The sequence below is a fragment of the Canis lupus genome, chromosome 18 (genome assembly GCF_011100685.1).
Source record: "Canis lupus familiaris isolate Mischka breed German Shepherd chromosome 18, alternate assembly UU_Cfam_GSD_1.0, whole genome shotgun sequence".
In the NCBI taxonomy this organism is placed as follows: Eukaryota; Metazoa; Chordata; class Mammalia; order Carnivora; family Canidae; genus Canis; species Canis lupus.
This window is the reverse complement of record NC_049239.1, coordinates 52,399,851-52,415,885: the sequence shown is the minus strand read 5'-3', so window position 1 is coordinate 52,415,885 and position 16,035 is coordinate 52,399,851. Positions and strand designations below refer to the sequence as shown.

The 16,035-nt window shown below is 46.0% G+C and overlaps 1 protein-coding gene and 1 long non-coding RNA gene across 2 annotated transcripts in view; one reads left to right on the top strand and one right to left on the bottom strand.

The window, feature by feature from the left end:
- Positions 1-3,538: 3,538 nt before the first annotated feature.
- Positions 3,539-6,538, bottom strand: LOC119877248. Its single transcript, XR_005373637.1, has 3 exons — positions 6,223-6,538; positions 4,677-5,820; positions 3,539-4,464 (listed from the first exon to the last, which is right to left on the bottom strand). It is a non-coding gene; the product is annotated as an uncharacterized LOC119877248 (long non-coding RNA).
- Positions 6,539-6,596: 58 nt separating this feature from the next.
- POLA2 (DNA polymerase alpha 2, accessory subunit) overlaps positions 6,597-16,035 on the top strand; it is a 28,659-nt gene continuing 19,220 nt past the window's right edge. Inside the window, exons 1-4 of the mRNA XM_038563971.1 lie at positions 6,597-7,082; positions 11,110-11,234; positions 11,728-11,807; positions 11,948-12,005. Coding sequence (XP_038419899.1) covers positions 7,004-7,082; positions 11,110-11,234; positions 11,728-11,807; positions 11,948-12,005 — 342 coding nt within the window. The 5' untranslated portion in view covers positions 6,597-7,003. The remainder of the gene's footprint in view (positions 7,083-11,109; positions 11,235-11,727; positions 11,808-11,947; positions 12,006-16,035) is intronic.

Genomic DNA, 16,035 nt, shown 5'->3' with positions numbered 1-16,035 from the left:
CTGACTTGCATTATAATTCAGTGTGCACTACAAGCCTGTTATTATCCTGCTTACACAGGAGTAAAGTGAGATTCAGAAATATCAGCAACTCTTTCCAGTTCACCCAACACCATGGGTCAAAGCCTCATTTAGACCACCCAGCTAATTCCACATTGAAACTATGACCTAGAGCGGCACTGTCCACCAGAAACAGAACACAAATCACATATGTAATTTTAAATTTTCTAGTGGCCACATTTCTTAGAAGTTTCAAAAAATTATAGTATACATTATAATAAAAGATACTTAACCTAATAGATTACAAATATTATCATCTCAACATGTAATTAAACTTATTTTAAAAGATTTTATTTTTTGATTTATTCATGAGAGACAGAGAGAGAGAGAGACAGACACACAGGCAGATGAAGAAGCAGGCTCCCTGCAGGAACTCCATATGGGGACTAGATCCCCAGATCCTGGGATCACATCCTGAGCCAAAGGCAAACGCTCAACTGCTGAGCCACCCAGGAGTCCTTAATCAAATATTATTAATGAGGGGTACCTGGGTTGCCTAGTCCATTGAGGGTCTGCCTTCGGCTCAGGTCCTGGGTCCTGGGATTGAGCCCCACATAGGGCTCCCTGCTCCGTGGGGAACCTCCCTCCCCCTTTGGCCCTACCCCACTTGTGTTTTCTCTCCCTCTCCCTCAAATGAATAAATAAAATCTTTTTAAAAATAATAAAAATATAATTAATGAGACCATTTATATTCTTCTGTGGGTCTCTACAACACTCCAACGCCTAGATGCTTCGCATGTATCAACTCATTTCGTTGTCACAGCTGCCCTGGGCGGGGCATCCAACAGTCATTCCACATGGGTTTTCTTTCGTTCTCTCTTTTTTAGAGATTATTTATTTGAGAGAAAGAACGCGCACAAGTGGGGAGGAAGCAGTGGGGAGGGAACAGATGGAGGGAATCTTCAAGCAGAATGCCTGCTGAGCTACCTGCTGAGCCAGGATTGATGTCACCACCCCTGAGATCACAACCTAAGCGGAAATCAAGAGTCAGACACTCAACAGACTGAGCCACCCAAGCGACCCCTGCATGGTTTTATATGCATTTGACAACTGGGAAATGCAAGGCAGAGGTCAGGTAACCTGCCCAAGGTCACAAAGGGCCCAAAGCCAACTTGAGTGGACAGAGCACAAATGTGCACCCAGTCTAGGTTGGGATGTCTGCTGGCTGAGGGATCCTAAGCAAATCCCTGCAACCTCCAGCTCTTTGTTTCCTTTCTTCTGAAGTCGAGTAGCAGGCTGAGAGCCTGCCTGTGTCAGGCACCAGAATCTAAAAACACACATCTGCCCCCACGGAGCTTATGGTAAAATGACCTGGAGAGATATTTACCCAAGACTGACAGAAATAAATGTGAAATTAAAGTTGTAATCAGGGAGCACCTGGGTGGCTCAGTGGGTTAAGTGTCTGCCTCTGGCTCAGGTCATGATCTTAGGGTTCTGGGATCCAGCACCGTGGGGCAGGGAGCCCGCTTCTCCCTCTCCCTCTGCTCCTCCCCCTGCTTGTGCTCGCTTGCTCTCTGTCAAATAAATAAACAAAATATTTTAAAAATAAATAAGTTGTAATTAGGGTCACAAAAGAGAGATGGTGGAGGTCAGAGAAGACAGCCCTGCGATGGAACAGGAAAGAACGGAGCCAGCTCTGCGAAGAGGGGACAGATCCAGATGGCAGCCACAGCGGTGCTGGAAGCCGGGTGGCAAATGGACCAGTGTGGCTGTGTGGCCACGGAAATGAGAACAAAGGGTGAGCAAAGGTGGGGGTGGGAATGTCAGGTTGAGCTGCTTGAGAAACCCAGTGAGAGTGTTCTAAGCAGGGTGTGGGGCTGACAGGACTGTATTTGAATTTCAAACAGATCACAGTGGCGTGATGGGGAGGACAATGTGGAGAGTGCAGGCGGGTAACAAAAATGCCACACAAGGTTGCTTTGAGGAGTAAGGCTGACACAGAAGAGGCACCCAGCATGGTGCCCAGCTCCCTCAGCACACAGCACATCCCAGAGGCTCTTACTATGCTCTGGTTATCAGGCGCTCCGAGGGTTTATGGTCTTTGTAACCCATCTCCCTTTCCCCTATATATGGAATCGGGTGCCGCTGACGTGACAGTAGCTCAACAAACAGTAGTTAACTGGTTCAAGGTTCATGGCTTTGTTGTTGTTTTTAATTTGCCTCCCCTCATCCAGTAAACCCTAGTTTCTCAAAGCAACGGACAGGAAATCTGGGAAGGAGTTTGAATAACAATTCCGGACTGTGCCACTCTGCCGCCACCTAGTGGCAACATACCTAAAGCGTAGAGCGATGGCTCCTGGCCACATTAGTGTCAAAAATAAAAGATGACACTACTGAATTGTAACTTTTTTTAAAATTTTTATTTATGATAGTCACACACACACAGAGAGAGAGAGAGGCAGAGACACAGGCAGAGGGAGAAGCAGGCTCCATGCACCGGGAGCCCGACGTGGGACTCGATCCCGGGTCTCCAGGATCACGCCCGGGGCCAAAGCAAGCGCCAAACCGCTGCGCCACCCAGGGATCCCTGAATTGTACACTTAAAGATGGTTAAGTTGGCAAGTTTTATATGTCTTTACCACGTAAAAAATTAATTAAAGTGTAAAGTGAATTTAATTGAAGGAGTAAAATTAGTCCTTTCTCAGGATATAACATGCTTATCTTGGGGATTATTGTAGCACTCTCATATTTTCTCATTTACTACAAATGACATTTGTATAACATTATCATGTGATAGTTCAAAGTACCTTTGTCCTATCTCTGCACTTCCCTCAAGCCCTTTAAAATTTCTCTTCGGGGGATACTTGGGTGGCTCAGTGGTTGAGCATCTGCCTTTGGCTCAGGTTGTGATCCTGGTGTACTGGGATCGAGTCCCCCATCAGGCTCCCTCCAGGAAGCGTGCTTCTCCCTCTGCCTTGTATCTGCCTCCCTGTCTCTCATGAATAAAGAAAATCTTAAAAAAAAAAAAATCCAGAAATAGATCCAAGTATTTATGAGGACTTAATACATGAAAAGATCACAGTTCAATTCACTTGGAGAATGTTTCATTTACTAAGTATATCTGACATACTGGCTGTTTGTCTGAAAGAAAACAAAGCTAAATCTTTCCTCACATCATAATAAAATTAATTCCAGATGGACAAGAGATCTAAAGGTGAAATATAACAATTAATAAAAAAGGGATTAGAAGAATATTTGAATAAATAAACTTAGATTGGGGAGACTTTATTAAGCAAAGCAGGAAACGCCACAAAGGAAGATAGACATCAAAATGGTAGGGGCAGGGATCCCTGGGTGGCACAGAGGTTTGGCGCCTGCCTTTGGCCCAGGGCGCGATCCTGGAGACCCAGGATTGAATCCCACATCGGGCTCCCGGTGCATGGAGCCTGCTTCTCCCTCTGCCTGTGTCTCTGCCTCTCTCTCTCTCTCTCTCTCTCTCTATTATAAAAAAAAAAAAAAAAAAAAAAAAGGTAGGGGCACCCAGCTGGCTCAGTCAAGGAAGCACATGACTCTTGATCTCAGGGTTGTGAGTTTGAGTCCCACAATGGGTGTAGTAGAGATTATAATTAAAAATAAAATAAAATTGTAAAACTTTAGAAGAAAGTACAAAGTTAAAATACAAGTTGGAAAAAATATGAGTGCAACACACTTGCTAGATGGCAGTTATTGTCTCTGACGGGGTCTGCAAACGTTTTCTGTAAATGACAGATGGTAGATATTTGAGGCTTCAGGGTCATAGGGCCTCTGTCACACTCCTCAGGTCTGTCTCTGTAGCACAAATTCAGTCATAGGCCATAAACAAATGAGCACGCTGCATTCCAGTAAAATTTTATGCATACTGAAATGTGCATTTCATGTCATTTCCACACATCTTGAAATATTCTTTTGATTTCTTTCAACTATTTTTAAAATGTAAAAAATGTTCTTAACCTAAAGGTCTTACAGAACAGGCAGCTGGCCAGTTTTGTCCAAGGGCCATAGATTGCAACCTCTGGTCTTTGATATACAAAGAGCTCCTGCTACTTGGTCACAAAAGGCAAAGGACAAAGGATGCGGACATGCTCGCTGCAGAAGAGGAAATCCAAATGGCCACTAAGCATTTGTAGCAGGATGTGGAATGAGATTTTTCCTGTTATCTGAGCACAATCTACAACAAATAATCCCACATTCTAGAGGAAGAGTACTGATGTGCTCTTGAAAGCTTTCTATAAAATACCAGAGCCAGTCTTTTGATAATTGTTTCCCATCACCCACCTCCAGATAACAGGCAACAACTAATTCAGGAAAGGGCTGATAGGGAGGAGACTTGTGTCAGACCTAGTTTAGATGACTCCCAGAACAGATGATTTAACTCCTCTTCCCTACATTATTTTTAGCATTTATTTTTATCATGAAATAAAAATGAACCTAATAGGGATCCCTGGGTGGCGCAGCGGTTTGGCGCCTGCCTTTGGCCCAGGGCGCGATCCTGGAGACCCGGGATCGAATCCCACATCGGGCTCCCGGTGCATGGAGCCTGCTTCTCCCTCTGCCTGTGTCTCTGCCTCTCTCTCTCTCTGTGACTATCATGAATAAATAAATAAAATCTTTAAAAAAAAAAAAAAAAATGAAAAATGAACCTAATATTGAAGGACTTACATATTTCAAAATAGTTCCAGATTTTCAATGACTTCCTCTTTCGCTTTTTATTTTTCTTTCTTAGGCTGTACTGAGTCGATATCTTTTCATGTAAAGAGAGTGCCCTCCTCACACTGATCTAGCACTGCTGTAAAGATATTCTGTAGAGGTAATTATACTCCCAAATCATTTGGCCTTAAGAGAGGGAAGTTATCTGGGTAGACTTGACCTAATAACATGAGCCTTTTAAAAAGAGTTCTTCTGGAAATGTGTGGGAAATATCAGAAAGGGAGACAGAACGTAAAGACTGCTAACTCTGGGAAACGAACTAGGGGTGGTAGAAGGGGAGGAGGGCGGGGGGTGGGAGTGAATGGGTGACGGGCACTGGGTGTTATTCTGTATGTTAGTAAATTGAACACCAATAAAAAATAAATTAAAAAAAAAAAAAGTTCTTCTGGCTGGCGAAGAAGCCCCAAGAAAGAAATCCAGTTTGGCCAAAACCTGACATTAGCCTCACCGAGACATGCCACGCCCAGACTTCTGACCTACAGAACCTTAGGCTAATAAGTGGATGTTGTTTTAAGCCACTAAGTTTGTGATAAATCATTACATAACAATAGAAAACTTTTACACCTCTGCCCTAGGTACCTATTTGTAAGAGGCCTTAGGGGAGAGTGAGGGTTTTCCTTCTCCACCCAGCCCTTGACTGCTCCGTGTTGCAGGACTGGAGCTAACACAGTTAGTTGCTCCCACTCCCCTAGCCCCTGCCCCTCTTCTCATTCCCTGAGGTGTCCCCTGGAAGTATTTGGCCTCTGGTGCAGTCCTGAGAATCACTGCTTTGGTAAAACCCCATACTTTCCTTAGTCATCCCCTACCTTTGGATGTTTGGATGGTTTCCATTTTCGATACTATAAATGAGGATACCACAAACATCTTTGTACATAAAACTTTGGATTTTGGCTGGTTTTCTTAGGATAAGAAATGCTGGGGATCCCTGGGTGGCTCAGCGGTTTGGCGCCTGCCTTGGGCCCAGGGCGTGATCCTGGAGTCCTTGGATGGAGTCCCGCGTCGGGCTCCCAGCATGAAGCCCGCTTCTCCCTCTGCCTGTGTCTCTGCCTCTCTCTGTCTCTCATGAATAAATAAAATCTTAAAAAAAAAAAAAGAAAGAAAAAGAAATGCTGAGTCAAGAGCAAATGAACATCTTTAAAGGCTCCTCCTATATATATATATTTTGCCAAACTTATCCAGAAAGATTCTATCGGTCTACCACCCCGGTAGGGAAGTATGATGTCTACGGTTATTGATCCAAGCTGAGCCAATGGAGACTGTGGCTCAAATGCTCGGAGGAGACAGTTCAGGTCAATCTTTCATTCCACTTCCACTCTCTCCCTCTGAGTGAACCATCTTCACTCCCAAGTTTCCCGTCGCCCACTGGGAACTTCTATCGGGAAATCCCAAAGGCACCCAAACCTAACGTGTCCCAAATTAAGGCATTTCTCACCTTTCCACCTCTATCCCACCAACATGCCCCACATTTAGAAAACAGACCTATCCCGGTGGCTGGGAGCGCGCTGAGAACCGACACAGCGCCTGCGCACCTGCGCACCTGCGCACCGGGCAAAAGGGCGACGGATATTCGTCACGCACCGAGCTCCGTCCGGTAGGCGGTGCCCGAAATGCAGGCAACCGCCGCAGGCCCTGAGACGCGATTTCGGCGGTGGGAGCCAAGCCCTTCGCGCGCCGGAGCCCAGCTTTCGCGCCCTACGGGGCACAACTGCGCAGCCGCCGTAAGGCCGCCAGACCTCGGGGCCCGGACGCAGGGCGCGCGAGCCGCCGTATCGAAGTTTGTGCGCACGCGCCGGGAGACGCGGCGTCTGAGAACCGGAAGGAAGCTGGGGTGGGGGTGGGGTCGGGGGGGGTTGGGGGGGGGCAGGGCTGAGTCCGTCTCGCGCATGCGCGCGCCTTGCAAACCGTTTGGCGGGTTTTTTCGGGTTGCTTTCTGATCTACGCAGTCTTTGAGATGCTCGACTGAAGTTTTCAGGAAACAGGACGTTCTCCCCAGAAGAGCGAGCTAACGAGATTTCTGCTTCCATCCTTCGGGCGTTTGGGGCTCCTCCCGCATTAGAAAGAAGTGTTTCTCCGTGACCGACGCCTGGGGCCTTCCGACCGCCGGAGGGCTTGGGCCGGTTGGTCCCCTTCAGTCGCGGCCTCCGCGAGGGTGAAAGGATCAGAGGAACCAGGGCCTGCGTATCAGTCTCCACGCCGTGAGTTCCTTGAATTCGGGTCCGAGCTCGGTGTGCCGGGCCCCCGGCCTCCCTCCTGGGTCACCATGAGCGTGTCCGCCCAGCGCCTGGTGGAGGAGTTGCAGATCTTCGACGTGGATTGCGAGGCGGCTTTGACCGACAAATGTGAGTCCCTCGCCCCCTTCCTGGACCCCAGCCGAGGTCCACGAGCCGCCCCGTGTTCCCAGTCTCCTAGAACCCAAAAGAGAACGCTTCCAGGTCTCCCTTCCCCTAGATCAGACACCTCTTGGTGGTCGAGAGATGAAGCATTCAACCAGGTTTTGAGATTTGGGATGTGGGGACTTTGAAATGTTTGCAGTGAACGGCTTGGATCCCAACTCAAGAATAAGAATATGAAGCACGACTTTAAATCAACGCAGTTTCAGAAAGGGGGAATTGGGACGTGCCAGGTTCACTACGCCCGGTGGCAGAGTTGGGAAATTATTTAAGCCTCCCTAACAGAACAAGAGATGTCAGTGTTTTGAAATGTCAGTTTTTTGTTTTTTTTTTTTTTTTATGATAGTCACAGAGAGAGAGGGGGGGGGGGGCAGAGACACAGGCAGAGGGAGAAGCAGGCTCCATGCACCGAGAGCCCGATGTGGGATTCGATCCCGGGTCTCCAGGATCGCGCCCTGGGCCAAAGGCAGGCGCTAACCCGCTGCGCCACCCAGGGATCCCGAAATGTCAGTTTTTAGTCCTGGCTACTCCCTTTCCAGTCTACACTTTAAACTTCTCCTGATCCATCACTTCTCATCAAAGCTGTTGGTGGCCTGTGCAAATATGAACCCTTGAGGTGGATTTTAGCTTTGGTAAAAACTTTGGGGAATTTGTCAGCTGTTTATAGAGGGAGAAACAAATGAGACTACCGGTGAACCCCAGTCTCCTTTCCTCAACTCCTGTGCTCTTACTGGTCACGCTGTGGGGCAGGAGATATTTGAAGCAGTGTCTTGGGAGATGTAGAGTTCTCAGTTTTAGAATTAGGATGAATGTGCACCTGCCTTAACCGTCAACACTTTTAACTTCTTTTTTAATGTATAAAACCAGAATGCAAACACATTAACTTATTATAAGATACCAGAATACTCCAGGTTCTTATGCCCAGGGCATTCTTTCCCAAGATGCCGTTGCTTCCATCTCACAAAACTAGTTTGGCAGTGGTGTTGGAATTCCCTCTAGGCTTTGAATTCATAACCACTAACCTCAGTGGGACTTTTAACATTGCCCGGCAGACTGTATTTCTCTGGACTATTCCCTCTGCATGTTCTGGATGACTATTCCCCGCCTTCTCCTTTTAAAGTCCTTCTATCCCGGGGATCCCTGGGTGGCGCAGCGGTTTGGCGCCTGCCTTTGGCCCAGGGCGCAAACCTGGAGTCCCAGGATCGAGTCCCACGTCGGGCTCCCGGCATGGAACCTGCTTCTCCCTCTGCCTGTGTCTCTGCCTCTCTCTCTCTCTCTCCCTCCCTCTCTCTCTCTCTCTATCATAAATAAATCTTAAAAAAGAAAACTTCCATAAACTTCCACAAGAAACTATTAGAAAACTTCCACCATTACTTCTTCCCACCTACCTCTTCCGTCCTATTACAATGAATAAATTCTCCATATTCCTAGCAAAATCCAAACCCTCCACTCAAGTCCTAAATCCCGTTCCTTCTCAAGCCTTCTTAAGAACATCACTCCAGGGCAGCCTGGATGGCTCAGCGGTTTAGCGCCTGCCTTCGGCCCAGGGTGTGATCCTGGAGACCCCGGTTTGAGTCCCACATCGGGCTCCCTGCATGGAGCCTGCTTCTCCCTCTGCCTGTGTCTCTGCCTCTCTCTCTCTTTCTCTCTCTGTGTATCTCTCATGAATAAATAAATTTTAAAAATCTTAAAAAAAAAAAAAAAGAACATCACTCCAGTAATTCTAACCTCTTACATATTTTCTACTTTTCTTGCTGTAAGAGTTTTTCTCCTAATAGTTTAGAAATGTGGTTTTTGCTCCGTTTTTAAAATGCCTGGGTGCCTCAGTGGTTGAGCATCTGCCTTTGGCTCGGGTCGAGATCCTGGGGTCCTGGGATCGAGTCCCACATCAGGCTCTCCACAGGGAACCTGCTTCTCCCTCTGCCTATGTCTCTGCCTCTATGTGTGTCTCTCATGAATAAATAAGTAAAATATTTAAAAAAAATTAAATACTCTATTGAACCCACTCTCTCAGGGATCCCTGGATGGCACAGCGGTTTGGCGCCTGCCTTTGGCCCAGGGCGCGATCCTGGAGACCCGGGATCGAATCCCACGTCGGGCTCCCGGTTCATGGAGCCTGCTTCTCCCTCTACCTGTGTCTCTGCCTCTGCCTCTCTCTGTGTGTGACTATCATAAATAAATAAAAATTCAAAAAAAAAAAAAAAAAGAACTTTGAACCCACTCTCTCTTCCAGTTTTCTCCTCCCCAATTACAGCAGACCTGTTCAGAAGGATTGCCTGTATTTACTGTCTTCAAATTGTTCCCCCTTAAGCTCATTTCAGTGAGCTTTTTCTGCACCAGCACTTCGCTGAAATCGCTCCTTTCAAGGAGAGGACCTTAACCTAGCTAAACTCATGGTGAACTTTCAGTCCTCATCCGGGATTAGCATCATTTGACACCATTCATCATATCTTCTTTGAAACACATCCTTTTCTTAGCTTTTCAGACACTACACCTAGTTGTCCTCTCGTCTTGCTTGTCACCACTTCTCAGCCTCATCCTGAGTCCCAAATATACACACTTCCTTAGTTCTCTCACCTGGTCTCGTGGCTTTTCATCCCATGTGTTGCTAATAATTCCCAGGTGTATATCTTAACCTGGACCCCTTGCAAAACTGCAGGCTGGATATTGAATTGGCATCTCGAACTCCGTGTTCTTTTTTTTTTTTTTTTTTCCTTTTTAAAGAATTTATTTATTCACGAGAGACAGAGAGAGAGAGAGGCAGAGACACAGGCAAAGGGAGAAGCAGGCTCCGCACAGGGAGCCCAACGCAGGACTTGATCCTGGGTCCCCAGGATCATGCCCTGGGCCAAAGGCAGTGCTAAACCGCTGAGCCACTGGGGCTGCCCTCGAACTCTGTGTTCTAAAAGCTAAGCTCCTGTGTGTCCTCCCTCTCCTCACAGTGCTTCCTCCTCATACTTGGTGCTCAGGCCAAAAACAGCATCATCCTTGACCCCTATTCTTCTTCACATCAGCAAATCCCGCTGCCTTTACCCTCAGTATGCTTCCCATCTGAAATTCAACCACTTCTCCCCACCTCCACTGCCACCACCTTGATCCAAGCCACCGTCATTTCTCACCTGCATTTCTCCAGGGTTCTCTTAATTGGTCCCTTGGTCTTCCCTCATCACCTTCGTTCTGTGCTTAACATAGCATCTGGAGTGATCCTGTTGGGTGGAAGCTGGATCGTGTTACTGTTCCGCCTGAGTCCTCTAGTGTTTTCTAACTTTTCAGAGTACTAACCAGGGCAATTTCAGTGGCCAAAAATCTACACCCCCTTGATCCTTGAACTCATCTTTTTTTTTTTTTTTTTAAGATTTTATTTATTCATGAGAGACACAGAGAGAGGCAGAAATACAGGCAGAGGGAGAAGCAGGTTCCCTGCACGGGCTTGATTCCAGGACCTTGGGATCTTGACCTGAGCCAAAGGCAGATGCTCGACCATTGAGCCACTCAGGTGCCCCTCAAACTCTTCTGTCTTCTTCCATATTACGTTCCAGCCATAGTAGCCTTGCTGACCTTGCCTCTGCCTCAGAATCTTTGCTTGAGAGCTCTTTCCCCAAATACTGCATGGCTCACTTGCAGTCTTCCACCTTCTCAGTGCAACCTTCCTTAATCGTTGTATTGAAAAGTACCAACCCTTGCCCCCAGCCCCCTTATCCCTTCCCAGCTTTATTTTTCTACGCAGCCCATTTAACCATCTAACATTCCACAGATTTTACCGACTTATTTTTCTGTCTCCAGTAGTAAGCTTTGGGGAGACAAGGATTCTTTTCTGTGCTGTTCACTGCCGCATTCTCATGTCTGGAACGGTGCCTGGCACTCGTGGGTGCCGACTAAACACTGACTGAAGAAATCGAGGATTGTTTTCACTTCTCATGGAGAAAGCTGCAGGAAATAAACGGACTCCTTACCTGCCCTGTTTTCCTTCTCGCAGTGGTAGAGCTGTGCATTCTGTATGGACAGAACGAGGAGGGAATGGTAGCTGAGCTTATAGCCTTCTGCACCAGCAAGCAGAAAGTTGGCCTTACTTCAGAGACACTGAACTCTTTTGAGCACGAGGTAAGAACAAAATTTAAGGAAACTAATATTGCAATTCTCCATTTCTGTTCCTGAGTGGAGGTGTGGCAATGTAGCGTGCAAAGAGTATGGGCTTTAGAATCAGATCTGGACTCTGATCCCAGTGTGCACTTGGTCAAACTACTTAATATCTGTCCTGAGCCTCCGTTTCCTCTTCTGTTAGTCATTCTGATAACCCATGTTGTTTTATGGTTCCTGTAAGAATAAGGGAGAGCAGGTATAAAAACTGTAGGTCAGGTGGTAGGGCTTCAACAAATCATTGGTGGTGGTGGTAGATTTAAGTGGTTACAGACAGTCACAGCATAACTCTTCAGTTTTTAATCTGTCATGTATCTTCGTAACTTAATTCTTCCTTGGAGGAATTTTATATGTTAGATTATAATTTGAACCCCTGTTATTACATCATGGTCATGGAAAACACCCTCTCTGTTACTTGACTGTGGAATATTATATTCATTATCTTTTTATTCCTCAGTGTCTGAGCAAAAAATTGTCCAGAGCACCCCAGGATGGTGGGCATGCGGGAGCCAGAGACATTGTTTCCATCCAAGAGCTGTATCCTTTCCTGCTGTATTTTGTAATTGGTGTAATTTAAAAACAAATAACAAAAGTGCCTACTATTCAGATTTCTTATTTAATCAACCCTTACCTTAGATTTTGGGTGGAAATCTGTTTTCCTTGAGCACTCTTTGTAGAATCGAAGTGGAGGAAGAAGAAGAGAGCCTCTTGAACTCTTACACCACACCCTCTAAGGTGAGCATATGTTTGAAGATTGCTTTCTACCTAGTAGCACTTTTTTCTTTATTCTAAGAATATTATCACAATATTTGAAGTTCTGAGGGGAAAAGTAACCACCCATACTGTTCCTACTGTGTTTCCACTTAACACTCCTTCCTTTCCCATCACGGGCATAGCTGTGTTTATATAATGGCAGTCTTCGTGACCATATAGTTATCCTGCTTTTTTCAATGAGCATATCATAAAATGTTCATAAATACAATTTCTCCATAATTACTCTTTGTAAAAGTTGCAGAGTGTTGCATCAGGTGGAGGTGCTATAGCTAAATGATCCAGTTGTAGTGTTGGGTCCAAACATGAGAGGTAGGATAGGGAAGTGGAATAGTATTGATATCAAAGCCTGAGTCAAAAGACCTGGGTGACCTTGGGTGAGTCATTTTATCTCTCTGAGCTGTAATTTCCTTATCTCTAAAATCACAATGCTTTCATTCATTCACTGAGCAGCTGCTGTGTGCCGGGGCCTGGGTGGGCACTGTGTAAACAGTGGTGAATGAAATAGACACAGCTAAGCTCTGCCCTCAAAAAGCTCCAAATTGTAGAAACTCATAAACATGGAATGAGCCTTAATTTTTCAAAGTAAGTTACATTGTGAGAAAGAAGATAAGTAGCTCTCGGTGCATATAGAGAGCAAGAAAGCCAAAAACATGCTCCGTGAAGTTGTTGACACAAAACAGGTGCATATAACATTTTATGTGGACGTACTATAATTTTCCTTAGCTTAAAATTGAAGAGGTATAAAATCAACACTTGAGGATGCCTGGGTGGCTTAGTCAATTAAGCATCTGACTTCGGCTCAGGCCATGATCCCCAAGTCCTGGTTTGGAGCCCTACATCAGGCTCCCTGCTCAATGGGGAGCCTGCTTCTCCTTCTCCACCCTGCTCATGCTCCCTCTCACTAGTTTTGTCTTTCTCTCAAATAAATAAATCTTAAAAAATAAAAGTCAACACTTGATATTCCCCCTAGAGCTGGCCCTGTCCTAGAGCCCATATCTCACTAAAAAGTGCTTCCATTCTTGGGTTTGCTAAGGCCAGGAACCTTAGAGACCTCTGAGTGTCCTCTCTCTCACACCCTGTATTCATCTCATCCACCAGTCCTGTCAGCCCTCCTGGGATCCTGGCCCTCTCACCTTGTCCACTGGGACCTGGTAATGACAGGTCTTCTAAACACACGGTCTTCTTCCTTCCGAACGAGTGGGATAGCTTCCTATCCTGGCTTCATTCTGCTTTGTCCTCCTCTAAGCAATTCACACCACAGCCAGCCGTGGTTCCCCACTCCTTTCAAATGCAAGTCAGGCCAGGATTTTGCGCTCACACATCTCCACTGGCTCTCCCATCTTCCCTGACAACCTTCTGAGGGTGTGTAAGGGTCTGAGTTGGCCTTGCTCCCTTGTCCACTTCCCACTTCTCATTCTGGTTTTCTTGCTGCTCTTCAAACACATCAGACACACATCCAACTCATCTGTCCCCTGTCTGAGGGAGCAGACCCCTTTCTCTTTCCCTCCTTTGTTTTCTTTTCTTGCTTTATTTTTCTCTGGAACTTAGTACCATGAAACATGTTATATATTTGCTATTTTGTTTAACCTGCCACTCTCTGTGGGAAAGAAAGCTCCCTGAGGGCAGGTGTTGCTCTACTAGCTGCTCTTTTCCCAGAGCCTGGCACTTTAATCATTGCAGGATAGACCTGAATAAGACCGGTTGCTTTTTCCCTAACCAGCGTCAACCAGAATCACAGAACCTAGTGAGACTGCCACATGTAGATCTGATTGACAACTTCCCAGCTCCAGAATTTGTGATTTGTCTGTATATCCAGTGTCAATCATGTTCCTGGGTACAGACTCATGGTAATCTAACTCTGAGTAGAATGACACATAGGTCAGATATAAATTGACTTCATTTACTGTGGAAGTATATGCCCTTCCGATGATGGAAATACCACCCTGAGGGCGCCCATTCCCGCCACAGAGGAGTTTAGGAGGCTCAGTTGTGGATCACATTTGGTGACCAGGCAATCAGTTAAGTGAGTCGGTTCAAAAGGAGCAAACAATATGAAATACGTGTCTGAAGCTCAGAGGAGACCATGTGAGTCTGACCTAGAGAAACATAAAATACTAGAACAGTATCTATCACATGGAAACTGCTCAGTCATCATTAGGCCACACATCAATGGCCTCTGACAAAGGAGTCATATTGCCAAATATTGGCCTTTGACACACAAACAGTGCTGCACAAGACTGCCAGACCCTCGTCAGGTTTTCAGAACAGGTCAGTGAGCCTGTGGCATAGAGGCGAGTGTTCCAGTGGCCTTACCTTATCATCATTAAATATTTGACTTGTGCAGTTGATAGCTATTCTTTTGCTTCCATGCTCACCATAAATCCCCTGGTGATAATTTGGCTTTCCACATGTCCTGCCTGACACGGAGGGAATGTGCTAGCCTGCGGATTTGAGGTTCCTGTGCCACCAGCATTATATTTCTAGTAAATTAATAAACTGGCAACCTGGGCTATAATTTGGGTTTTTGTGTGGCATGAGAATGTGCTTACCCTGGGATATGAGACTATGATACCCTTGGTCGCTGTACTTCTCACTACAAGGGAGTAGGCTGGCATGTAGTGCTAATAGCAAGTCTCATGAGATTGATTAGAACGAGTGCATCCTTGAGAAGCATAACTGGAGTTGGTTTGTTGACACTATCAGGTTTCACTGCGAGGGCTGCAGTCAAGGGCAGTGAAATGGCACCATCTCCCAGAGTGCCATCCTCTTGCCATGTCCTGGGAGACAGACTTTCTTTCTCTTGGAATGCTCCCACACAACCTTGGCCCTAGCATTTGACAGCCCCTGTGTATTACAAGAATCGTTTACGAAAATAGTTTGAGAAACTATGTCAAAACCATAAAATTTTAGCCATCCGTTGGCCTAGTAATTGTCTCTAGTCAGAATGTCTCCTAAAGAAATAATCCAGGGGATCCCCGGGTGGCTCAGCGATTTAGCACCTGCCTTCGGCCTAAGGCGTGATCCTGGAGTCCTGGGATCAAGTCCCACATCTGGCTCCCAGTATGGAGCCTGCTTCTCCTTATTCCTGTGTCTCTGCCTCTCTCTCTCTCTCTCTCTCTCTCTCTCTCTCTCTCTCTGCATCTCTCATGAATAAATAAAATCTAAAAAAAAGAAAGAAAGAAAAAGAAAGAAAGAATGAATGCAAATTATGTGAGGGGCTATCCACATGAAGATGGGCATCTTCACTCATCTTTACCTCGTGAAGATTGGGCATCTATAATCACCCAAAATTACAAGCATTCCATACATCCACGGGGTAGAGAAGTAGTTATGTAAGCTACTATATGTATTAATTTAATTACAGCCACTACAAAGGACAAAGGTTGGGATCCCTGGGTAGCGCAGTGGTTTGGCGCCTGCCTTTGGCCCAGGGCGCGATCCGGGAGACCCTGGAATGAATCCCACATCGGGCTCCCAGTGCATGGAGCCTGCTTCTCCCTCTGCCTGTGTCTCTGCCTCTCTCTCTCTCTCTGTGTGACTATCGTAAATAAATAAAAATTAAAAAAAAAAAAGGACAAAGGTTGTGACAATGTGGGAAAGTGTTCATGGTTAATACAGCATGAAAAATATCAGTATATGTAATATTCAAATAAAGGGTTATTATACTTAAACTAAGATTGTAAGTATTAGAAATTATATTTTTTTAATTGGAAAACTATAAAAACACTAGAAAAGAGTATTTAAAAATAGTTATGAGAGTGGTAGCATAAGGATCTTTGTAAGACCTAATACCCATCCTGGCTACTTGATGGTCTGGAGCCCGTTCTCTTGTGTTCTGTTCCCAGTCATCACCAGCAGGCAGCTGTGGTGGCAGAACTTACGTACGCAGCCAGGGGGAGCCCAAGGGCAGGGAATCCTCTGCACACCAGCTGGCCTCCTGGTTGTGGTCCCAGCAAAGATTTTATCTTGGCTCTGCCACAGCCAGCTATCC